At 41.6% G+C, this 25,171-nt stretch overlaps 1 protein-coding gene across 13 annotated transcripts in view; it reads left to right on the forward strand.

The window, feature by feature from the left end:
* CLEC16A (C-type lectin domain containing 16A) overlaps window positions 1-25,171 on the forward strand; it is a 191,122-nt gene that overhangs the window by 42,290 nt on the left and 123,661 nt on the right. For 12 of the 13 annotated variants that reach the window (XM_054042083.1, XM_054042084.1, XM_054042087.1 and 9 more), the window contains 3 exons: window positions 4,232-4,460; window positions 10,339-10,468; window positions 20,099-20,199. In XM_054042083.1, the coding sequence (XP_053898058.1) occupies window positions 4,232-4,460; window positions 10,339-10,468; window positions 20,099-20,199 (460 nt within the window). The remainder of the gene's footprint in view (window positions 1-4,231; window positions 4,461-10,338; window positions 10,469-20,098; window positions 20,200-25,171) is intronic. The other variant, XM_054042085.1, reaches the window with a different exon arrangement.

Genomic DNA, 25,171 nt, shown 5'->3' on the forward strand with positions numbered 1-25,171 from the left:
AAAATACAAATACTCACTGAATTCCCTCCACCAGGAGATATAGAATATAGAGCACTGGAAATCCAGTGATTTGAGTTTTCTGCGTCTCTCTTTAAGAACATACATTTGTTCAAATGTGATCAGCTGTTTGGAAATAACCACATCCATTAGCAAGCATATGCGAACAGCCCCCTAGATCAGGGGTTCTCAATCTTTTTCATTTTGAGCCCCCACGCCCCCAACATACTATAAAAACTCCATGGCCCACCTATGTCACAACAACTTTTTCTGCATATAAAAGCCAGGGGCAGGATTAAGGGGGTAGCAAGCAGGGCAGTTGCGGGCCCTGCGAAACGAAGTGTCTCAGGCTTTGGCTTCAGCCCCGGGTGGTGGAGTTTGGAACCCCGGGCTTCAGCCCCATTCAGCAAGGCTTTGGCTTTCTGCCTTGGGCCCCAGCAAGTCTAATTGCAGCCCTGCTTGGCAGACCCCCTGAAACCTGCTCGCGGCCCCCCCAGGGGCCCCGACCCCTGGTTGAGAACCACTGCCCTAGATGAGATTATCTTTGTCTCACAAACAAGGAACCAGTGTATTGATCATGGCTGTGCTGTTTCACTGTTAAGAAATAGTCTCTCTCAATATCTTGTGTAGCATGTACCTTGATTTGTTCAAAATAAGGATGTCTCTCTTGCTAAATTTGCAGGCTAAAGCCCTGTTTTAAATTAAGTATATTTCAGAAACTTGCTGCACAAAGCAAGAGTGGATAGGGGAGCTGCTGGAGGAAGCTGTTAGATGAAATGTTCTTGAAGCTCAGTTCTTGCAGAACTTAAATGCACACACAAGCAAAACTTAAGAAAACCAGCCATTCTCAGCAGTCCTTTGCTCCCGGAATTCTCCCTTACAAGCTGATTCTGAGATATCTGCCAGCTGGAAGTTATCAGAGTAACAGACCAGCAGCCTTAAAGTCGGTGCTCATGGTCCTTTGACCTTCCTTGTATGGCTGGCTCCTACAACTAACAGTAGGGTTACCATATTTAAAAATTTAAAAAAAGAGGACACTCCACGGGGCCCTGGCCCCACCCCTTCCCCGGCCCGGCCCCAACTCCGCCTCTTCCCCTGAGCACCCCGCATCCCCCCTCCTCCCTCCCAGCCACGCGAAACAGCTGCCTGAGCGCTACCGGCTTCACAGTTTGCCGGGCAGCCTCCAGACCCTGCGCCCCCGGCCGGGCGCTTCCCCAGTGCAGCCAGAGCCCGGGAGGGGAAGTGCCCGGCCAGGGGCGCAGGGTCTGGAGGTCTGGGGGCTGCCTGGCAAACCGTGGAGCCGGTAGCGCTCTGGCAGCTCAGCTCTTCAGCTACACAAAGCTGAGGTGTCTGGGGGAAGCAGCAGCAGCCGCCGCGGAGGAGTCCGCCTGCAGCTCGCAGCCTGCCGGAGCCGCTCTAAGGTAAGCAGGGGACTAGTATTTTCCCAGACATGTTCGGCTTTTTGGCAATTCCCCCCGGACGGGGATTTGAGGACCAAAAAGCCGGACATGTTCCTTTAGGCCATTAGATGATTGAGGTTGCTGTCTATATGGAATGTTGTTAGGTTAAATAAAGAAGCCTAGGTGTGATGAAATATTGGAATTGCTTTGTTTTGCTGAGTGTGAATTTCCTGAGATGCTTCATAGCTTTGCACTCAGACATCTTAAGGCTTCTTGCCCACATCTCAAATGGTGAATATTGCTTTTAACATAAAATAAACAATAGAATGATTTTGTGGTGACTTTGCAAATAAGATCACTGGGTGACTGGAGAAGGTGTTTTCCTTGGTCATGAGCCTATTAAGTGGAGTGTTGCACATCTGTTGCCAAGGGGAATGGTTCATAACAATATATGTTTGCCTTTAGCTGCCTTCATTTGTAATTCTCCAGAACTTATTTATTTCCTATCTAAGGCACAGCAGTTTGGAATAAGTTCATGCTTCTCATTCTGGAGTGCACTGAGTTGAATAATATTACGTTGAACATCCTAAAGTTGGAATAATTGGTAATTTGTGTGAATTGGGTTTATGCAATAATACTGTGAAATATACTTAATCATATCGCATAAAATACGGGTACTGTGTTTTTGTAATAAATGAGTCATCCAAAGGTCCTTGTAAGAAACATGTCTTTATTTTCTGTCTTCAGTCACTTGACGAGATAAGGTTACAAAAATCTTATACTCTTGTTGCACAACAGGAGTCAGTATCCACTAACTCCAGTGGATGCTGTTATGTGGTGTTTTTTTCCCCCATATTGCTACTATTTGTACCTTGAAATGTGATAGCAATTTTAAGTGATGAAGTATTGCCCATGTAAGCTGTGAATGTACAGTGATTGAAAGAATTTTTTCACATAACAAATTGTTCTTTGTTTTTGCTCTCTGCAAACCCATCTACAGCATTTGTCACATTTTGGGGGCGGGGGAGAGGGAAATGTCATCTTAAATTGCTTTGATATACTGTAGCTTTGAATCAGAAAAGAAACAGGCTTGTGTTAAGCCATGTCTTTCTGTTCTATATAATGCATGCCACCCACACACATACTACAAAATAAGTTTAGAAAACTAGATCTGTGGAGATGTTTTGGAAGTATAGAGAAGGACAAAATGAAATCAATTAGGGTTTGTCTACCTGGTGATGTTGCATCAGAGGGGTTTAAATTTTAGTGTGCACTACTGTGTTGTGCACTAATTGGCCCTTGAAGACCCTGCTGGCATGCATTAAAAGTTCCCTAATGCTGTTAATGGAGTTCTGTTTGAAACAGGTTTATGTTTAAGCGCACTAGAGAACTTTCAGTGTGCACCAACAGGGTCCACACAGGCCAGTTAGTGTGTAGCATGCTAATGTGTACTACAATTTACACCCTTGTGATGCAGACTAATTCACCGTTGTAGACAAGGCCTATGAAATTATTATAGGTTTTTGGGGGGTGGGGAGAGGAAGGAATGATGGTGACTGAGGCAGATGCACCAAGGACGAAGGGGGGGACATTACTAATAGTGAAGGACGGGGCCAAGAAAAGAACATTGTACTTAATAGTCTTCTAGCTATACTTATCCTTAATTGTATAAATTTATCTATCACACCAGCAATAGGAAAATAACTTCCGATTTTGTGAGAGTTATACCACGTCTGATATTGTGATAACTTTTGGGTTAGAACATACACATTTTAATGAATCCAATTGTGTTCAGTTCTGTATAATGGGGACCTTCATTTCAAGTGCAAATTGTTTTTCTTGGAGCCATGTTGTGTGCAGAATATGTGCACACAGGAAGTGGATCTTAAATGTCATCTTTTAATGTAATTAACAGATGAGTAGTTACTGTTTTTCAGTGTTTACCATTGTAGCTTGAGCCTGCTGTGTACATAAACATTTAGGAAATGTCAGTTTTTTGACTGAATATGGGTGCATGTTTTTTCTAAATATTTTTAAGTTTTTTGAGAAGGCAAATTCCTGATACATCCTCTAAGACACACTCAACGTGGTTGTATTTTAATTCTAAACATTCTTGCAAGTGAAACTAGCCTTTTAAATTGAAGTTGATATGAAAACCGCTACCAATTAAGTATACTTTGACCTCTCTTTAAAAGTTTAAAAAGAGGTTAGAGGTATAGTAGTGTTTTTTCATCAAACACACTGAGGTAAAAAGCATACCTATATTTTATTTAAAAGCTGTATTTTATATTAATGGGTGTTCCTCAGCCCCATATTTTTGTTTGGGTTTTTTTACTATCTCATCTCTTCCTGTTTGTGCAATAGGCTTTTGTTTGAGTCCTCTCTGAGCTCTCTCTCTCCTGCATGGTCTAATTCAAACAGAAGCTGCTGCAGTTTGTAACATCATGGGACTTGATTTAGTTTAGCATTGTATGCTGTTGCATGCCAAAAAACGTTTACTTTTTGAGAATCTTTTTCTTGATGGTACATGAGTTTAAAGTGGTCATGTTTAATAGATAGATCTAGATCTTGCTTGTCCTGAAATGGTCATGTTTCCTAATGCTACTAAGTCCTTAGGATTAGAATACTTTTATTTTGTAGGTGGTCTGGAACTGCTGATAATTAGATATTGCTAAATCTTTGTGGCCTTTTTAAGCTAAATTTGACATGTGTAGGTGAAATGCTTAATAGATTTGTAAATCTGTCTTGTGCAAACTGAAGTGACTTCTACCCATTTTATGCTAAATTGCAGAAGAAATCTATAGCTAAAACTGTATCTCATTTAAATTTAATAGGCAAAATCAAGCATCAGATGCTTCATAAAACCTACAGAGACACTGGAGAGATCTCTTGAAATTAACAAGCATAAGGGAAAGAAGAGGTTGCAAAAAAGACCCAACTATAAAAATGTTGGTGAAGAGGAGGAAGAGGAGAGAGGACTTGAGGATACTCAAGAAGACCCAGATAAGGCTAAAGGTACAGAGGGTAGTTCAAAAGGCATCAAGGCAAGTGGGGAAAATGAAGGTGAGTGCACCAATGAATGAAAACCATGCAAACTTTATATATGCTAATAAGTTAATAGTATCTCATGTTTGTGGTCTAGTTCATGTTTTATGTTCATTTGTAATACTGGTTGCATAACTAAATAAACAGAATCATTAGATTTTTTTCCACATTTAAGGAAATGATTCTTGCTTATTTTTTTAACCTCTCCTTCATGTAGAATTCAGCACTTTAGAAGAAGACTGTGTTTTACTTGGTGGAAAATGTGAAGTGTCTGCAGTTTCTCCTGTGGCATCCAGCCTTTAATAACAAATACACCTTATAGCTAGCTGCACATGATTAATCAGTGTTGTAAGACTTATTAACAAGTCTGCGTCATTTGTTAATGGAGAAGCAAAGGGGGTTAAAAAGCCCCCCAAAAGTCAAGCATCCTATGTTGACTGGCAATGAGTAAACCCTTTTCTGCCAAGCATTGCCACATCTCTACGTCTGCCTACTGTGCAAAATTAAAAAAAAAAAATCCCTCAATTTTTTTATTTAATTACCTGATTGATGTGCATTCTAGTTGCTTCACAGAACTATCATGCTTGAATCGTTAGAGTCAAAGTATTGGGTGCTGCACCAGAAAGACATGCTCTTCAGTTACTTTCGTTATTTTAAGTTACTAGTTAAGAGGAAAATGCGTATCAAAAAATAGAGTTTTTATGCCTAAAAGGAGACCGTGATGACAGCACTGCATCTCAGGAAGCATATACCACAATAAAATTTTTTTTTCCCTATGCTATGACGACTTTGGCAGCCCTTTTTCATATCCTGCTTGCATTTTGATGTGTGTAACTAATCTGTCCAAAAAGAACTTCCAAGTTCTTCATTCTGACTTCATGTAAATGAGGCTAAATAGAATGCATGTAATGACTGTATTGTCATTTTTTTGTTCAAATTACATAATCAAACTCCTGTGCTCATGTGCTCACGAAGTGCATTTTTTGATTCTTCCTCTTCCCAGTTTCTCAGGAGGCTTAACAAATGAATTTTGGGGTGGGTAAGGGACCAAGCTAGAGAAGTGAGGGCAAAAATCTTAGTGTGCGCCTAATATATTAAACTGGGAGAAGTGTGTAAAATGTTTTTCTAAAACACTTAAAGTGGGTTAAAGGTTATTAACATGGCTTGCACCCATACTACAACTTAAAATCTTCTTACAACAGTGTCAGAACCCTACTAGAAAGTGTTTCAGAACAGCTCTCACTTTAACCTGGTTTCTTTATAGTGGAGACAGACTTTAGTGGGTAGTTTTCATAATGTTTATGATCCTCCTGGGTAATCCCCTAGTACATAGCATAGCATTAACCAGGTAGTTACTTACTGAGTGTCTAATTCCAAACAAGTAGTGTAATGCGAATCAACGTAGTGGTGTTTACTGGGCTTTGTTCCATGATTCCAAGTATCGCGTATTGGGCGTTGTTCCATGACTCCACATATTGTAAAGCATTTGTATACTGCTTCCTGGCGTATTGGGGCTGTTTTCATAAGTTTATGATAGTGATATAGCTTTTATAATTTGATCTTCAGCATTTCTATAGTATTTACCTTGAAAAGCTTTAAATCCAAATTAGGCAAACCTACAACATTTAAAAAAATAAAATAAAATTGGTGTAAAGGAAAGGGAGAGTGAGGGTTGGAACAAAAGTTGTGGGCCATACATAGTAACTGAGGAGAGGCTTAAGCTGAACAGCAGTGGAAGTGGTGGTTATTAAGCTCAAAATGTGGTTCTTGAGACAGGATTTCAAGGAGACTGAGGATGTTTAGCAGAAAGAATAGAGATGCCATTCTAGTTGCAGGGGACAGCATGAGAAGGTACAAGAGCAAAAATAATAGGGTACTACTAACCCTAACTATGTTACAGACTTGCTGTGCAAGTTTGGGACAGTCTCTTATTTAACCCTGTCAGTTTCCACTTCTATAATATGGGGATACTACTTATCCAGCAAAGGTGTTGTAAAGCTTAGTAAAGTTAGTATACTGTTGACATAGGATGGAAATGCATGTTAAGGCTTTTGTAGCTAAGTGAAACTAAATATCTTGCTCATCTACTCTGCTTTCACTCAAACTTTTTTTTGCAATGTGGACCACAACTTACTGTCTTGTGCATCACCTTATCTCCCATTTGCAATCCCATGACATCCCTCTGGCAATTACAGCAATTTATGTGAAAAAGTAATATTAGGAAAACATTTGGGAAGTACTGTAGTGATCACTTAGTGTGGCTTAATAGCTTTAAATAAGAACCACAGGCCTGTTTGCAAATTACTGCTTTAATTCATTTGTAAAAACAGGTCTAGCAACTATCACATTGGAGTAACTTCTCTTTGTGCTAATATTTTTAATAAACACTTTGTTCTAGTTTGTTTCTGTTATTCGTAAGGTTAAGTTCATATGTACCTAGGTTAGCCTAGGAAATTAGAAGTCCTGACCAATCCACTGACTCAGTGAGACTTTGATCCTTAGCACCTGAACTATAAAATTACAAGAGTTCACTGGTAACCAAGTACTGCATCTAAGTTGATTTGCACTGAGCAAATTAGAGAGATGAGTAGGTGGAATCTGTTGGCTAGGAATCTATTTATATTGGCTATAGCTGATGGAAAAAGATCTTTGTTTGAGTTTGAGTTAATTTGTCCTGTATAATTGTTGGGAGTGGCACTTCCTTAATTGGTTTGAGCTGATTTGGCTATCTTTTTTTATTTTATTTTATTTTTTTATTTATTTATTTTTCATGAGTATAACCACCTGATCCATATTATCATCCCATGGAACTACATGCATGCCCCAGGATGGGACTGTATCTTGAAGTCTGACCTTTACTTTTTCTGTTGCTGCTGCTCCTTGGAATCATGTATGTGGGCATGATAAAAATGTGAATTCATTTTTACAGCCATGGAAACAAATTTATTATAGGAGCTAAATTGCATGTCATCTTTACTTCTGACCTATGCACTGTGCACACCAATCTAACTCTGCTGAGACTCTAACTAGCATTTCTACTTTGTCAGAGTCCCCACCACTGCCATTTTAAAAAAACACATACCACAGATTTTGTTTCTCCCCATAAATGTGGCTTTGATAAACATGGATTAAATTTCTTTTCCTATCGCTTCTGGGCCAGTAACTATCAAAAACTCTTCCCTTACAAACCACATATGCTCAAGGAAATTTTGTATTCCATTATTTTGCTAGGATTCTAGGCTATTAAATGGCACAAGTGTCAAAACATTATACTGTCTGCATGCCAGTTGCCAAGGAAACATGCATGCTAGACTTTCCTGAGGAAACAGGAAAAACGAAGAATCAGTGAATCATGTCTTTGGGTTGGGTAACCTTTGTCCTTGGGGTAGAAGCAAAGTCCCAGATTATTCTGAGTGGACTGTAGGGCTGAGAGTAGAGTAGCTGGCTTGAGGAATCAGTTGTCACTGCCAGGGGAATGATTGGCTGTGGGTTTGAACTGCTAAGTCTACTGACAGTAGAGTTTTGGATTTTTGAGATGCCTAAGGGAGGGAATAGGAGAGAACTTGGTTAGTAGCAGGGCTATTTACAATTCAGCATAATTTTGTTTGATGTTCCTATACTAATAGCTCAAAGCCTGTGCTGTTGCATGGGTATAATTCGTTGTCATATGTTTAAAAACGAAAAAGGGCCATAAATGGCTGAGAATTTCAAAATTGGGCAGTAATGGACCATGAAGCTCAGTGATGATTCAACCTGGTGATATTCTGAACAAAAAGATTTGTCATGATCGTAACTGTTCCATCACTTCATAGTGACTCCGCAGACATTCTAGGCTTCAGAGTGACAATCCTAGAATCTTGGTACATAGATATACTGAAGTATCCTTTTAGCAACATCTTGTTCTTTCATGGTTGGTTTGGTTTTTCTTGTTTATGTCGCCTCCTACTAGTTTTACTCTAAAACTTACCCTTTCAAATGTTTTCCCCTTACTTGGTAGAGACTGTTTTTGTTTGAGAAAACGGTAGATGTTTACAAATGTGTATAAGGGGAATACTCTTAACAGGACTGCCTTGGAAAAACACAGCTCAATATCGTGGAGGGGAGGGATCCAGGGACATGGTCCAGAGGTTTGGAAATTGTCAGGACTAAATTTTGCCTCTCCATGGCCCCGTCAGTCAAAATCCTGCTGGATTGTAATGCTGTAGTACAATCTGTGACCAGAAAGTTATGTTTTCTCTAGATTTCAGGATATCGGGTGTAGGTGTATGGTCATTTGTATGCTATAAGGATGATCAATAGCAATTTGTTAAATAAATCTGAGTGACATGCAGATCTGTCAAGTGGGTCTGTGTGCAGAGAGGGATGCATAGGCCCCTATCCACTGCCCACTTCACCTGTGACTGACCTGCTCAGCCTCTGCATACCTGTAAGATCTCTGGCGCTTGATCCTGGTGCCAGTGAGCACACAGGGCAGGCCCTCATTACGGGGGGGGGGTCGATTTAAGATCCGTAAATTCAGCTACGTGAATAGTGTAGCTGAATTCGATGTATCGGAGCTGACTTACCCCGCTGTGAGGACGGCGGCAAAATCGACCTCCGCGGCTCCCCGTCGACGGCGTTTACTCCTATCTCTGCTGGTGGAGTAAGCGCGTCGATTCGGGGATTGATTGTCGCATCCCAACGAGACGCGATAATTCGATCCCCGAGAGATTGATTTCTACCCGCCAATTCAGGCGGGTAATGTAGACCTAGCCACAGTCTGTGGGGATGTAAACAAGTGAGCCAGCCCTTAGAAAGTTTAAGTTTTCAGGGTCTGAAACAGTCTTTTCTGTATGGCATGTTGCCTTCTAGCGCTGGGCCATGCACTGGAGAGGAAAGGATCAGTGGGCATGAGTGATTACAGGGCACTAAAGTCAATCAGTTGGCAGCTCTTAGTGGATCTATCAGCTGTCCGGCAGTGTGGAGTTTCTTGCATGACTAAATATGCAGTCTAAATCTAATGGTAGCCTAGGGCTGCCATTGCTGTCTGTGAGGGAATGAAGTTTTGACGTCACCGGTGAAGAACCACAAGTAACTCCTTGTGTCAGGGAAGGGTGGCTCTTTGGTGAATTGCTTTACAAACTGCCTGTATGCACAAATTGATGTTTACTGGAAAAAAGTCTCAATACATCAGTGTTTTCTTTAGTTTACACTTAAAGAAATTTAGGGAGACCTTTGCCAAAACTGAATTTCCTCAGTATTGTGGAGGAAGTGTCTGTGTCTATAGACAACTTGTTGAAAGACTTTGAAACCTAATAGTTTCATACTCGGAACCTGAAATATTAGTCATAAACAGAGTTTGTTTGCATTAGTTACTACAGTAACAACTGTACTCCTTTAAATTCCACATACTGTTTCCCTCCACCTTTGTGTGTGTGTGTGTGTGTGTGTGTGTGTGTGTGTGTGTGCGTGCCAGTGTACTTTTTATAAAATCTGAAGCTATTATATATACACTAGATTTATTACATTTGGGCACAGAGTGAACAATTTTTCACTTAAAGCCCCTGAGATAATTGAAAGTGTAAATAGGTTTTTGGCAAATACAGACCATTTTTAAAAAGCTGTTAAAATGCTTGGCAGTTAAGTTTTGTAAAGGCTTTTATATTCATAAATAATTACACCATCAGTTCTGAAGCCCCGAGTGCATATTAAATCTTATAAGAAATGCTTTTTAATATTTTGTTGTGATGGTAGGAAAATCAGAAAGGCCTCTCTTTATATTCTGACACATGAGCAGTGTCTTCCCTCATTTTTAGGTGCATAACACTTTAAAAATCACTTTTACATTTTGCATAAAGAATACTTCAAATAGCTCACCTCTTCCTCTAGAAACTCAATTTTAGCTCTTTCTTTTAAGAAATAGAGATGGTAATCATGGAGCGGTGTAAGATGTCAGAATTATCTATCTCAACGGTGACAGAGCAGAATACAACTGATGAAGAAAAGAGTGCTGCTGCCTCTGGGAGTGAAATGACAAACTGGAGCAGGTATGAAAGAATTGTAATTCACCTGACTAGGTTCCTTCCTTCTGCTTCTTTTTTTCTTTTTCCAATTTTGTTCCCCTCCCCCCTTCAACTTGTGGCTCGTCCAAACATTTGCATTTGACTGGTGTAGCTGTCTTGTATATGGTCATGTTGAAGGTGTGACAGTAAGGAAGCAGTGTCTATCCTCTTCACTCCCTGGAGGCTGCTATATTCAGTTTCCCTGCCTGAAAGGGATGCTTTGTCTTAAAGCAGTTCTGTATGTTGCTGTATGCCAGAATAGGAAGCATTATATGTAACAAACAAACTGTGTTCTGAGGATGTGTTTTGTATGTCTTTTGGTTTGCCACTTTTCTTACAGTAGTACCCAGAAACCTCAGTTGAGATCGGGATTCCAATGTGCTAGGTGGGAGTCTCGCAGCAAGGACGTTAATCTTTTTGGTGCAGAAGAGCATTTTAAGTGTGAAAATTCTTAGTAGTTAAAATCTGAAATACTACTAACAATTAGGAAACTAAAGAAAATGCAAAATGATCACTTTTTCTTCCCGTTTGATTGTCTTAAATGGCTAAGGAATTAGTAACATGTAAATGATTTAAATTTTTTTTTAAAGTAAAATCTTGATTCTGTTTTTTGACGTAATTTTTTCTACTGTGTCCTGGAGTATCCTGTTCTGCTTTTTCCCCCCTGTGCTGGGTAAATGACTTTTTAGATGTCACCATACCCTGCAGTAGTTTGGTTTGGATGCTGGGGTGATCAATAGCAATTTTGGTAAACAGAACACATTGACAATAACATTTTTTTTTATCCAAGTGGTTTGCAGTGTTGTAGACAAGGTAGGTGAGGTAATTTTTTTTTTTTTTTTTTTTTTTTTTTACTGGACCAACATCCACTTGTGAAAGAGACGAGCTTTCAAGCTTACGTGGCGCGCTTCTTTAGGGAAGTGCTCTGTGTAAGCTTGAGAGCTTGTCTCTTTCACTAACAGAAGTTGGTCCAGTAAAAGAGTACCTCTACCACACTCGTCTAATTGTCAAATGGGACAGATATGAAGGCTCATGAAGAGTAAAGATGGGTGACAGTAACGGGAATATAACGTTACAGTTACTAGCAAGTGTGGGCAGCATAGGGTTTTTTAAGTAAAGTGTGAGTGAGCAAGAGATTCTGGTTTACCACTTCTTATAAAATGAAGTTGGTCATGATAGTACTAAGTACAGTGCCTGAAGATATTAGAATATTAGTTTTTAAGTCTTCAAAATGCAAAATATTCATTTGATCTAACACCTTGTCAGATATTTGCATTTCAGGACAGATGAGAATATAGATAGCGATCTAACAGCATCTTGCATCTTCGTTCAAATGTCATCTGTGCAGAAGTGAAGCACGTCTAAAAGCAAGAGTAGATCTTATCACATATGTGAGGGAAGTATTCCTAGACTTAGCAAAGTAAAATACTGCACAAAACTTTTTGTTAAAGTGAATTATTCAGTTACTAGGTGAATAAACAGTTAAAATCTTGGAATTTTTTTGATACCTCAGCATTCTAAACACTATTTGAATCCTTCTCTCCCCCCCTCCCCCAATGAAACAAACTTGATGAAGTATTTTTTTGCATTAAAGATTGGATCTGTGTATAAAGATATCTTCTTTCCTATTTCGTTATCCAATCTAATTGATCACTACATATGTCATAGCGAAGTCTGCACTTACCAAAAGTTATGGCACATTGGTGGAAAGTGTGGTAACTGAGTGTTCTGCATTGGCAGATGTTGACTTTTTAAATGTCTAATGTAGATCCAGCTCTATAAAGCATGAAATTTAACAATATTGTGTGTAAACAAACCTTCATTTTGCAAGTTTTACTGTGCATGACATTTGAATGGTAAGGTGGATCAATTTGGGGATAAATAGAATCCCAGTAGATATTAACATTTGTTGAACATTGGGGAAGGTACTAGAATTTGGAGATCTGCAGAAATTTAAAAAATAATTTCCAGTCTGATCCTTCAAATAGAGCACCCATTAATCATTGTTAGTGGGAGCAAAAATAACTGGGAAATCTATTTGTCAACACAATATTTGCTACATAAACAGTATCCAAATGACAAATTGGATTTTGTTGTACTGCACTGATGTACCTAAAATCATAGTACAGTAGTTGGGACAGGGCATATATGACCATCAAGTTCACACCTCCTACTAAGGCAGGACATTATGGCTCAGGTTCTCAGTTCCTCCCAAGCTATTTTTGTGTGAGGATGGATTGGGGAGGAACTTCTAAGTCATGTCTGTACTTCCAATGTTCTCTGACCTACCTGACTTCTAGTTAATACTTGTATAGTTGAAGGGAATAAAGCAAATGGCTGAATTGTTTATAGATGCAGTAAATGTGGTTTCTATAGGAGACCACACATCCGAAATGCCTGCTTGTAGGTTATATGCTGTGATCATGGCTAAACTAGTAGCAGGAGGGGCTGGAAAAATGCAGTGAAACTTGCTTGCATAGTGACTGCTTCTCTTGTATCCAAAGGAACATCCAGGGTTGTCCTTTTATGGTGGTGGTATTGAGAGGATGGGAGCAGTATTCATTTTTCTACTCTGAGCTTTATTATTAGTATTAAAGCATTTCATACTTTCAGTCCAATGTAATCAATTCCTACTTGTCATATTGTACACTACATTGTACATGTTTCTGATGCCTAATATTTTTATGGCTCTGTGAAGGGGTTCCACTCACTACAGCAAGCCTCCTTGCATCTAGGGGTATGTCTACACTACGAAATTAGTTCGAATTTATAGAAGCCGGTTTTATAGAAATCGGTTGTATACAGCCGATTGTGTGTGTCCCCACATAAAATGCTCTAAGTGCTCTAGTCGGCGGACCGCGTCCACAGTACCGAGGCTAGCGTCGACTTCCGGAGCATTGCACTATGGGTAGCTATCCCACAGCTATCCCACAGTTCCCGCAGTCTCCGCCCCCCATTGGAATTCTGGGTTGAGATCCCAATGCCCGGATGATGCAAAACAGTGTCGCGGGAGGTTCTGGGTACATGTCGTCAGGCCCCTCCCCCTCCGTCACAGCAATGGCAGACAATAGATTCACGCCTTTTTACCTGGGTTACCTGTGCAGACAACATACCACGGCAAGCATGGAGCCCGCTCAGCTCAGCTGAGCTCACCGTCACCATATGTCCTTTGGGTGCCAGCAGACGTGGGACTGCATTGCTACACAGCAGCAGCTGCTAACTGCCTTTTGGCGGTAGACGGTGCAGTAGACTGGTAGCCTTCATCGGCGATCTGGGTGCTGGCAGCTGTGGGGCTGCATTGCACCAGCCCCTTGCCTTTTGGCAGTAGATGGTGTATTACGACTGGTAACCGTCCTATTACAAGTTGGATCATCGCACATTAGCAGAATCTTCCCTGAGCAGCAGATTGTGCAATAGGCCTGAAGGCCATCGTAATACACTAACTGCCAAGCGCCCAGTATTTGCTGCCAAGCACCCAGAAAGATGCCGAGGGCTATCAGTCACACTGCACCGTCGTCTTAAGATGTAAAAAATAGATTTGCTCTGTTATCATTTGCTTCCCCTCCCTCCGTCAAATCAACGGCCTGCTAAGCCCAGGGTTTTCAGTTTAATCTTTGGGGAGACCATTCTGTGCGACAGTTCTTTGTGTTTCTCCCTGATGCACAGCCACCGTTCTTGATTTTAATTCCCTGTACCTGTACGCCATGTCGTCACTCGGCCCGCCCTCCCTCCTTCCCCTAGTCCGTCAGATACTAGTTTCGCGCCTTTTTTCTGATCAGGCGCCATAGCTAGCACTGGGATCATGGAGCCCGCTCAGATCACCGCGGCAATTATGAGCACTATGAACACCACGCGCATTGTCCTGGAGTATATGCAGAGCCAGGACATGCCAAGGCGAAACCCGGACCAGCCGAGGAGGCGATTGCAGCGCGGCGAAGAGAGTGATGAGGAAATTGACATGGACATAGACCTCTCACAAGGCACAGGCCCCAGCAATGTGGAAATCATGGTGTCACTGGGGCAGGTTCATGCCGTGGAACACTGATTCTGGGCCCGGGAAACAAGCACAGACTGGTGGGACCGCATCGTGCTGCAGGTATGGGACGATTCCCAGTGGCTGCGAAACTTTCGCATGCGTAAGGGCACTTTCATGGAACTTTGTGACTTGCTTTCCCCTGCCCTGAAATGCCAGGATACCAAGATGAGAGCAGCCCTCACAGTTGAGAAGCGAGTGGCGATAGCCCTGTGGAAGCTTGCAATGCCAGACAGCTACCGGTCAGTCGGGAATCAATTTGGAGTGGGCAAATCTACGGTGGGGGCTGCTGTGATCCAAGTTGCCAGGGCAATGAAAGACCTGGTGATAGCAAGGGTAGTGACTCTGGGCAACATGCAGGCAATAGTGGATGGTTTTGCTGAAATGGGATTCCCAAACTGTGGTGGGGCCATAGACGGAACCCATATCCCTATCTTGGCACCGGAGCACCAAGCCACCGACTACATAAACCGCAAGGGGTACTTTTCAATGCTGCTGCAAGCCCTGGTGGATCACAAGGGACGTTTCACCAACATCAACGTGGGATGGCCGGGAAAGGTACATGATGCTCGCGTCTTCAGGAACTCTGCTCTGTTTCGAAAGCTGGAGGAAGGGACTTTCTTCCCGGACCAGAAAGTAACCGTTGGGGATGTTGAAATGCCTATCGTGATCCTTGGGGACCCAGCCTACCCCTTAATGCCATGGCTCATGAAGCCGTACACAGGCAGCCTGGACAGTAGTCAGGACCTGTTCAACTACATACTGAGCAAGTGCCGAATGGTGGTGGAATGTGCATTTGGATGTTTAAAAGCGCGCTGGCGCAGCTTACTGACTCGCTCAGATCTCAGCGAAAAGAATATCCCCATTGTTATTGCTGCTTGCTGTGCGCTCCACAATATCTGTGAGAGTAAGGGGGAGACATTTATGGCGGGGTGGGAGGTTGAGGCAACTCGCCTGGCCGCTGATTACGCGCAGCCAGACACCAGGGCAGTTAGAGGAGCACAGCAGGGCGCGGTGCGCATCAGAGAAGCTTTGAAAACGAGTTTTGTGACTGGCCAGGCTACTGTGTGAAACTTCTGTTTTGTTTCTCCTTGATGAACCCTCCAACCCTGCCCGGTTCACTCTACTTCCCTGTAAACCAACCATCCCACCCCATCCTCCCCTCCCCAATTCGAGCACCCCTTGCAGAGGCAATAAAGTCATTGTTTTTTCACATTCATGCATTCTTTATTAGTTCCTCACAGAAGTAGGGGGATAATTGCCAAGGTAGCCTGGGATGGGTGGGGGAGAAGGGATGGAAAAGGACACACTGCATTTTAAAACTTTAACTCTTATTGAAGGCCAGCCTTCTGATACTTGGGCGATCATCTGGGGTGGAGTGACTGGGTGGCCGGAGGCCCCCCCACCGTGTTCTTGGGCGTCTGGGTGAGGAGGCTATGGAACTTGGGGAGGAGGGCTGTTGGTTAAACAGGGGCTGTAGCGGCGGTCTCTGCTCCTGCTGCCTTTCCTGCAGCTCAACCATACGCTCGAGCATATCAGTTTGATGCTCCAGCAGACGGAGCATTGACTCTTGCCGTCTGTCTGCAAGCTGACGCCACCTATCATCTTCAGCCTGCCACTTGCTCTTTTCATCCCGCCGTTCAGCCCGCCACCTCTCCTCTCGTTCATATTGTGCTTTTCTCATGTCCGACATTGACTGCCTCCACGCATTCTGCTGTGCTCTATCAGCGTGGGAGGACATCTGCAGCTCTGTGAACATATCGTCCCGCGTCCTACGTTTTCTCTTTCTAATGTTCACTAGCCTCTGCGAAGGAGAAACATTTGCAGCTGGTGGAGGAGAAGGGAGAGGTGGTTAAAAAAGACACATTTTAGAGAACAATGGGTACACTCTTTCATTACAAGGTCGCATTTTTCCTCTGCCTGCCGGTTTGGTATGAGAGATCACTCACGCAGTGCCCCAGGCAACATATTACGGCTTGCAGGCAGCCATGGTAGGCCACAGTCTTTTGGCTTTTTTAACCTTCTTAACATGCGGGAAAGGTTTCAAACAGCAGCGCATTTCCCATATCAAGGATGAATTGGGTTGGCCATTTAAAATGGGTTTTCAATGTAAAAGGAGGGGCTGCGGTTTCCCGGTTAACATGCGGCACAAACCCAAGTAAACCACCCCCCCCCACACACACACACACGATTCTCTGGGATGATCACTTCACCCCTCCCCCCACCGCGTGGTTAACAGCGGGGAACATTTCTGTTCAGAAGAGCAGGAACGGGCACCTCTGAATGTCCCCTTAATAAAATCACCCCATTTCAACCAGGTGACCGTGAATGATATCACTCTCCTTAGGATAACAAAGAGAGATAAGGAATGGATATTGTCTGCATGCCAGCAAACACCGGGACCATACGCTGCCATGCTTTGTTATGCAATGATTCCAGACTACGTGCTACTGGCCTGGAGTACATGAAGGAGAGCTTTCTGGAGATGTCCCTGGAGGATTTCCGCTCCATCCCCATACACGTTAACAGACTTTTCCAGTAGATGTACTGGCCGCGATTGCCAGGGCAAATTAATCATTAAACACGCTTGCTTTTAAACCATGTGTAATGTTTACAAATATTTACAAAGGTACACTCACCAGAGGTCTCCTGTGTGCCCTGAGGGTCTTGGGTGAGTTCGGGGGTTACTGGTTCCAGGTCCAGGGTCACAAACATATCCTGGCTGTTGGGAAAACGGGTTTCTCCGCTTCCTTGCTGCTGTGAGCTACCTACAGTACCTCCATCCTCATCTTCCTCGTTCCCCGAACCGTCTTCCCTGTGTGTTTCTCCATTGACGGAGTCATAGCACACGGTTGGGGTAGTGGTGGCTGCACCCCCTAGAATGGCATGCAGCTCCGCGTAGAAGTGGCAAGTTTGCGGCTCTGCCCCTGACCTTCCGTTTGCTTCTCTGGCTTTGTGGTAAGCTTGCTGTAGCTCCTTAATTTTCACGCGGCACTGCTGTGTGTCCCTGTTATGGCCTCGGTCCTTCATGGCCTTGGAGACCATTTCTAATACTTTGACATTTCTTTTACTGCTACGGAGTTCAGCTAGCACTGATTCATCTCCCCATATGGCGAGCAGATCCCGTACCTCCCGTTCGGTCCATGCTGGAGCTCTTTTGCGATCCTGGGACTCCATCACGGTTACCTGTGCTGATGAGCTCTGCGTGGTCACTTGTGCTCTCCACGCTGAGCAAACAGGAAATGAAATTCAAACATTCGCGGGTCTTTTCCTGTCTACCTGGTCAGTGCATCTGAGTTGAGAGTGCTGTCCAGAGCGGTCACAATGAAGCACTGTGGGATAGCTCCCGGAGGCCAATAACGTCTAATTCCGTCCACACTACCCCAATTCCGACCCGCAAAGGCCGATTTTATCGCTAATCCCCTCGTCGAAGGTGGTGTAAAGAAACCGGTTTAAAGGACCCTTTAAGTCGAAAGAAAGGGCTTCGTCGTGTGGACGTGTCCAGGTTTAATTCGATTTAACGCTGCTAAAGTCGACCTAAACCCGTAGTGTAGACCAGGCCTAGGTCAGGGAATGAAGCTCACTGCACTAACTGTCATCTTCCTGCTCATTGCTCACTCTGTAATAGCCTTTGTTCTGGAAACTTAGCCCTCTGGCTAGGTCACCATTTAGTCCACTCCTTCCAGACTCAACTGTTCAAATGCTGTTGCCAGACAGTATTCAGCCCCAGCTCAGGACTCTGTGCCAGTGTCTGGCAGGGGAACGCAGGCCTGTCTGTTATACCAGGTTCCAGCCCAGAGACTCTCTAACTAGTAATCCAGGTTCTCAGTGCCTGTTGCTGTTTCCCTGGGCTACTTCCTACCAAGCCTCTCTATTTTCTCTTTCCTGGTTCTGGGTTTATCACTGGAGCTTACTCTACTTGCTGTGGATACTTCACCCCTCCTAGCCTCTTGCCACACTACTTACTCCAAGACAGGCTCAGAGGGCTTACTCTCCCTCTGTGCTTCCTGCTTCTCCCTGATGACCTCCCTCATCCCGGGGAGGGTAGATGCCTTCCTCTACAGCCCCCTTCTACTCTCAGCTTTCCGGTTTTATAGTGCTGTCCCATCCCTTCTCCAGCTGAGCTTCGTTCTCAATTTAAACCTGGTTGCCCTCCTCTCAGGTGATGCCAGGTGACCTAACTGGCCTCAGGCCCTCATTAGCACATCAGCCTTGATCACAGGCTCTCAGAATGGCTTAATGTATTTAATTGTTAACAAACTTTAAAACCTAGAGATAAGAGTTCTTGTCTCTGTGCTCAGACTTGTAAACCTTGCTGAGTTCTAGTTCCAGTGCTCACTTACTGCCTCTGGATCTGGAGAAGTTATTTAAACTGCCTCAGTTAATCTGTAGAACCAGGGTACATGTTTATCTAACTGCAGTATTGTAATTATTATCTTTCTGAAAGTGAGAAGTGCTAAAATAGTGCTGAAGCTTGGTATCTCACTTGTGACCCATCCTCCTTTGAAGTGTTGTCCCCAACTAAACTCCGCTTCCTATTTAAACAACGAGGAGTCTGGTGGCACCTTAAAGACTAATGGATTAATTTGGGCATAAGCTTTCGTGGGTAAAAAAACCTCACTTCTTCAGATGCACCTTCCTATTTAGGTTGTCTGAAATTAAAGCCAAGTATATTGCTATAGTCGAGGCTGTAGAGAAACAAAGAGTGATTGTACAAAACAGGACGACTTTAGCCATGCTCTACAAAAAAGACTGCAAAGCAGGCCTCAGAACCTAGTTTTTGCTTTTGTTAGTTACACACATGGAATGCTTTTTATATAAAAATCCATTTGGAGCTGATAGCTGCTTCATGTGCCCAAGCTCCAGAAAGTCTGTTTAGTCCAGAAATGGAGTTTTGAAAGTATCTACTTACTTGGCCACAACTTTGTCATGACTTGATTGTGTAAAGTCTCTTGCACTAGTCACTGAATCACCCCACATCGAACCCAAGCTAACAGAGTGGTTTGAAATCAATTTAAATAGCTCAGGTTGTTTCTTTTAGACTTCCTCCACATAGGAAGGATAATCGTTTCCGCCATACATGGCTTAGAGTAAAACCTGTAGCTCTGTTCTAGTAAACAGTGCTTTTATTTATACTAAGCAATGGTGTAACCATCTCAAAGTTGTTCATTGGTCCTTAGTTTTCCATATGTTCCAATGCAGTTTTGTGTCACACACAAGTATAAACAACCCCCTGAAGTTTGTGGTGTCTGCTTAGAACAAACTGTGGAATGTCTAATCTGTAATTTTTTCCCCTGTTTTTTTAAGGCCCCAGTGCCAGTGAACATTGGGCCTGAAAAATAACCCATTTGGGAGGGTGTGGGGAAAATTCCTGCTAAGATGCCAGATGTAATACCAGTAATAAACACAATAGAATAATTGCTTTCAAGCAGCTTGACTTTTGCTCTTTACCATATCTAAAGAGAAAATTGGGGCATAGTTGGATAGTGAGTCATTCTGTTCCATAGGTAGGTAATGGCACAGGCTATGTTACAATTAGCATCAGAACAAAACAACCATTTTAATACTACTCTTTTCCACAGGCCTTTTCTCGATATGGTATATAATGCACAGGACTGTGCTGAAGATGATTACTATGCTCTCTTTGTACTTTGTCTTCTGTATGCAATGTCTCAAAATAAAGGTAAGATCTTAATTACTTTGGATACTCTTAAATGTGCCTTTCCACAGAAAGGAGAATAAAAGAGACTTGACTGCACTCAGTGGTCTTAGTTTGGTAAACATTTCTTCAGTGAAGTACATATGTTTTTTCTAGATGACTTAAACCACAACAAACAAAATCTTCATATGACGAAAGGAAAAACAAATGCAGTGACAGTAAAGGTTGTGTAGGATCTGCATTTTAGAAGAATTGTTAATAGAATGCTATTATTGTTTAGATGGTTTGTTTCTTCATTTGGTTTCCTAGAACTAGAAATGAATTAGACTCATTTGCACTTCATTCTCAGTTACTCGACTTCAGGACTCTTAAGCTGGACTAATAAAATACTGTATGTTCAGTATGAACACTGGGGCCCTGATTCTCCTCTGACTTTCACAGACACGTGGTTTGAAGTGAGTGAAAAGTGGGCATAAAATATTGCCACTGGTATGAGTGAAGAATTCCCACTTGGTAGCATTTTACCCTTTTGCTCAGGTGTAAATTACTACAGGATGTGGAAGGCAGTGGAGAATTAGGCCCCTTATTTTTGAAAGTGTACTGTGGCCTGCTATTGGTACTCAATTCCACAAGTCCTTAATTCATTCTTTGTTAATGACACAATTTTCTTTGTCCTCAACAGCTACAAATATGTTGCATCATAATTCTTTAATTTCAGTTTTAGAGATTTTATTATGAAGGTTTTTTTTTTTTGCTTTTAATATGTTTTTGCAGTTGGTCCATACACTTGTATATGTGACATTACTTGGGGTAGCTGCAGAGTTGGCTTTACTGCTGATTATCTTGTAATGAACCGATGCAACTTTAATGATTTTTTCATTGTGAAAGGATTTGAACATATGACATACACAATAATGTAAACTGAATGCTAATGTCAGAATTCTAGGAAGTTCTGATAGATAAAATGCATCAAATGTCTGCATAATATAGAAACAAATGTTGTGTATGGAAGCATTGAACCATTACCAATACAATTCAGTTAATCATCAAAATTAGAGCTGTCAAGTGATTAAACATTTAGTGATTAATTGCACTGTTGTTAATAGAACACCATTTATTTAAATATTAAATGTTTTCTACATTTTTCAAATATGTTGATTTCAATTATAACAGAATACAAAGTGTACAGTGCTCACTTTATTTATTTTTGATTACAAATATTTGCACTGTAAAAAAACAAAAGAAATAGTATTTTAATTCACCTAATACAAGTACTGAAGTGTGATCTCTTTATCATGAAAGTTAAACTTACAAATGTAGAATTATGTACAAAAAAACCCCTGCATTAATAAATAAAACAGTGTAAAACTTTAGACCCTACTTTTTGTTCAGCCAATGGCTCAGACAAACAAGTTTGTTTATATTTGCAGGAGATAATGCTGCCCGCTTCTTGTTCACAATGTCACTGAAAATGAGAACAGGTGTTCGCATGGCACTGTTGTAGCTGGCGTTGCAAGATATTTACATGCCAGATGCGCTAAAGATTCATATATCCCTTCATGCTTCAACCACCATTCCAGAGGGCATGCATCCATGCTGATGATGGGTTCTGCTCGCTAACAATCCAAAACAGTGCAGACCAACACATGTTCATTTTCATCTGAGTCAGATGCCACCAACAGAAGGTTGATTTTCTTTTTTGGTGGTTCGGGTTCTGTAGTTTCCCCATCGGAGTGTTGCTCTTTTAAGACTTCTGAAAATGTGCTGTACACCTCATGCCTCTCAGATTTTGGAAGGCACTTCATATTCTTAAACCTTGGGTCGAGTGCTGTAGCTATCTTTAGAAATCTCACATTGGTACCTTCTTTGCGTTTTTTGAAATCTGCAGTGAAAGTGTTCTTAAAATGAACAACATGTACTATGTCATCATCCGAGACTGTTATAACATGAAATATATTTAATTAACGCGTTATTTTTTTAACGAGCGTCATCAGCATGGAAGCATGTCCTCTGGAATGGTGGCTGAAGCATGAAGAGAGATATGAATGTTTAACACATAGAAGAACATAAATTGTTGGGCAAAAGTCAACATTGTTTCTGTAAAGGGAAATCGTGTCTTTTGGGGCGGGAGAGATAGCTCAGTGGTTTGAGCATTGGCCTGCTAAACCCAGGGTTGTGAGTTCAGTCCTTGAGGGGGCCATTTAGGGATCTGGGGTAAAAATCTGTCTGGGGATTAGTCCTGCTTTGAGCAGGGGGTTGGACAAGATGACTTCCTGAGGTCCCTTCCAACCCTCATATTCTATGATTCTATACATACAATATGATGGGGGCTAATTTAGCTACAACTAATCAGGAAAAAGATCTTGGAGTCATCGTAGATAGTTCTCTGAAGATGTCCAAGCAGTGTGCAGTCAAAAAAGCAAACAGGATGTTAGGAATCATTCAAAAGGGGATAGAGAATAAGACAGAGAATATATTATTGTCCACATCTTGAATACTGCGTACAGATATGGTGGTCTCATCTCAAAAAAGATATACTGGCACTAGAAAAGGTTCAGAGAAGGACAACTAAAATGATTAGGGGTTTGGAATGGGTCCCATATGAGGAGAGATTAAGGAGGCTAGGACTTTTCAGCTTGGAAAAGAGGAGACTAAGCGGGGATATGATAGAGGTATATAAAATCATGAGTGATATGGAGAAAGTAGATAAGGAAAAGTTATTTACTTATTCCAATAATACAAGAACTAGGGGCCACCAAATGAAAGTGATGGGCAGCAGGTTTAAAACAAATAAAATGAATTTCTTCTTCACACAGCGCACAGTCAACTTATGGAATTCCTTGCCTGAGGAGGTTGTGAAGGCTAGGACTATAACAGCGCTTAACCTCCATGAATTTATCCAGTTCTCTTTTAAGTCCATTAATGGCTATTAGCCAGGATGGGTTAAGGAATGGTGTCCCTAGCCTCTGTTTGTCAGAGGGTGGAAATGGATGGCAGGCGAGAGATCACTTGATCATTGCCTGTTAGGTTCACTCCCTCTGGGGCACCTGGCATTGGCCACTGTCGGTAGATGGACGTTTGGTCTGACCCAGTATGGCCGTTCTTATGTTCTTAACATATCTGGCATATAAATACCTTGCAATGCCGGCTACAATTCTCACTTTCTGGTGACATTGTAAATAAAAGAGGGCAGCATTATTTCCCATAAATGTAAACAAACTTGTTTGTCTTAACGATTGGCTGAATGAGAAGTAGGACTGAGTGGACTTGTAGGCTCTAAAGTTTTGCATTATTTTGTTTTTGAGTGAAGTTATGTAACAAACAATCTACATTTGTAAGTTGCACTTTCACGATAAGAGATTGCACTACAGTACTTGTCTGAGATGAACTGAAAAATACTTACTTTTGTTTATCATTTTTACAGTGCAAATATTTGTAATAAAAATAAAGTGAGCAGTGGACATTTTGTATTCTGTGTTGTAACTGAGATCAATATATTTGAAAATGTAGAAAAAGCTCCGAAGTATTTAAATAAATGGTATTCTATTATTATTATTTAACAGTGTGATTAAAACTGCAATTAATCTCGATTAATCAACAGCCCTAATCAAAATGAATTCTGGTTCAAGTTTCCAACAGAAAATTCTACTTCCACTTCACCTCTTGGATCTTTTTGAAATACTGATAAGTATAGAATGTATCTTACGTGACTGGAGCATTTTTATTGAATTTCAACTTCCAACTCCTGAAACAGACTGCCTTCAACTGAAATCAGTTGAACAAAAACTCAGCATTTCAGGACAGCACTGTGGGGCGGGGGGAGGGGAAGACTATGACTTCAATAAAGTGGTAGAGGCATTTCTCTTAACACTTTGAACAAGTTCAGGTAGCAAAAAGGCAAGTAGATTGATGATAGAAGTCCTGAAAGGTGAGGGCGCAAGTCTAGAATGTTTTAATTTTACAACCAATTAAGGGTTATGGACACGTGGGTGGAGAGACTATAAAACTGTGGACAACTTTTTTTTCCCCGGGGGATAGAAAATTAGGTTTTGAAACTGGTTAAAAATAATTCTACAGAACCACATGCTGTGGAGAGAAGAAATGGATTTGTCTGTTGTGTGGCTCTATTTTCCAGCTGGAATTGTGTAGTGGATGTGATAGGACCAAAATAATGCAGATTGAGTATTTTAAGGATGCAAGCCAGGGATTGGTGACAAATCAAGTCCTATAAAAGAAAACGAAGAGTGAGGTCTTAAGTTCATTATGTACTAAATACGCCTTACCCCATGGTTTATTGGGATCATCTAGCTTGCAGTTGCAAAACATTGACCTGCTACATTTGCAGTTCATGTTGAAGGGTATTAATAATGCTAGACTGCCAATACTTAAAAAAAAAAAAAAAAAAAAAAAAAAAAATCAGGCTCTCGTTACATTATGTAAATGAAATCAGATACAGTTAGCTGTACATTTTTGGGTGCAGCATGTGTGAAGTTAATTTGAGAAATTCTATAAAATGTGAAATTTCAGGGAGTTAAAACATTTCCAGTAGAGCAGATGAATGTGGGTTTTATATGTTTAGTTTATTATAATGGCACTAGTTAGACTGCAATAACTTCAGCATCCAACATTAAACCCTTTCTTACAGCTATCCAGCTAGATAAATATTTTAATTCTGGTCCCTGTACATATAGAACACTTCCTTTCAAATATAATCCTTTTAGTTTTACTAATTTGGGGAGTTGAGTCTCATTTATTGGGCTAGGACACAATACAATAGTAGCATAGTTTAAGATCACAAATGTGTATTCTCAGACTATAATCTCTCTGCAGACTATTCTTATTTTGCAGAATATAATTTCATAAGCAACTCAATTCCAAATCACTTAGTCATAGGCATGCAAAGCAGCTATAATCACTTCTGTTTCCCTGTGTATATGGATTTGTAGGCATTTCCTTACGACCTGCTTCTCTGTTTGTTCCATTATTAAATTTGTTC

This window comes from Malaclemys terrapin, chromosome 10 (assembly GCF_027887155.1).
Source record: "Malaclemys terrapin pileata isolate rMalTer1 chromosome 10, rMalTer1.hap1, whole genome shotgun sequence".
Taxonomy (NCBI): Eukaryota; Metazoa; Chordata; order Testudines; family Emydidae; genus Malaclemys; species Malaclemys terrapin.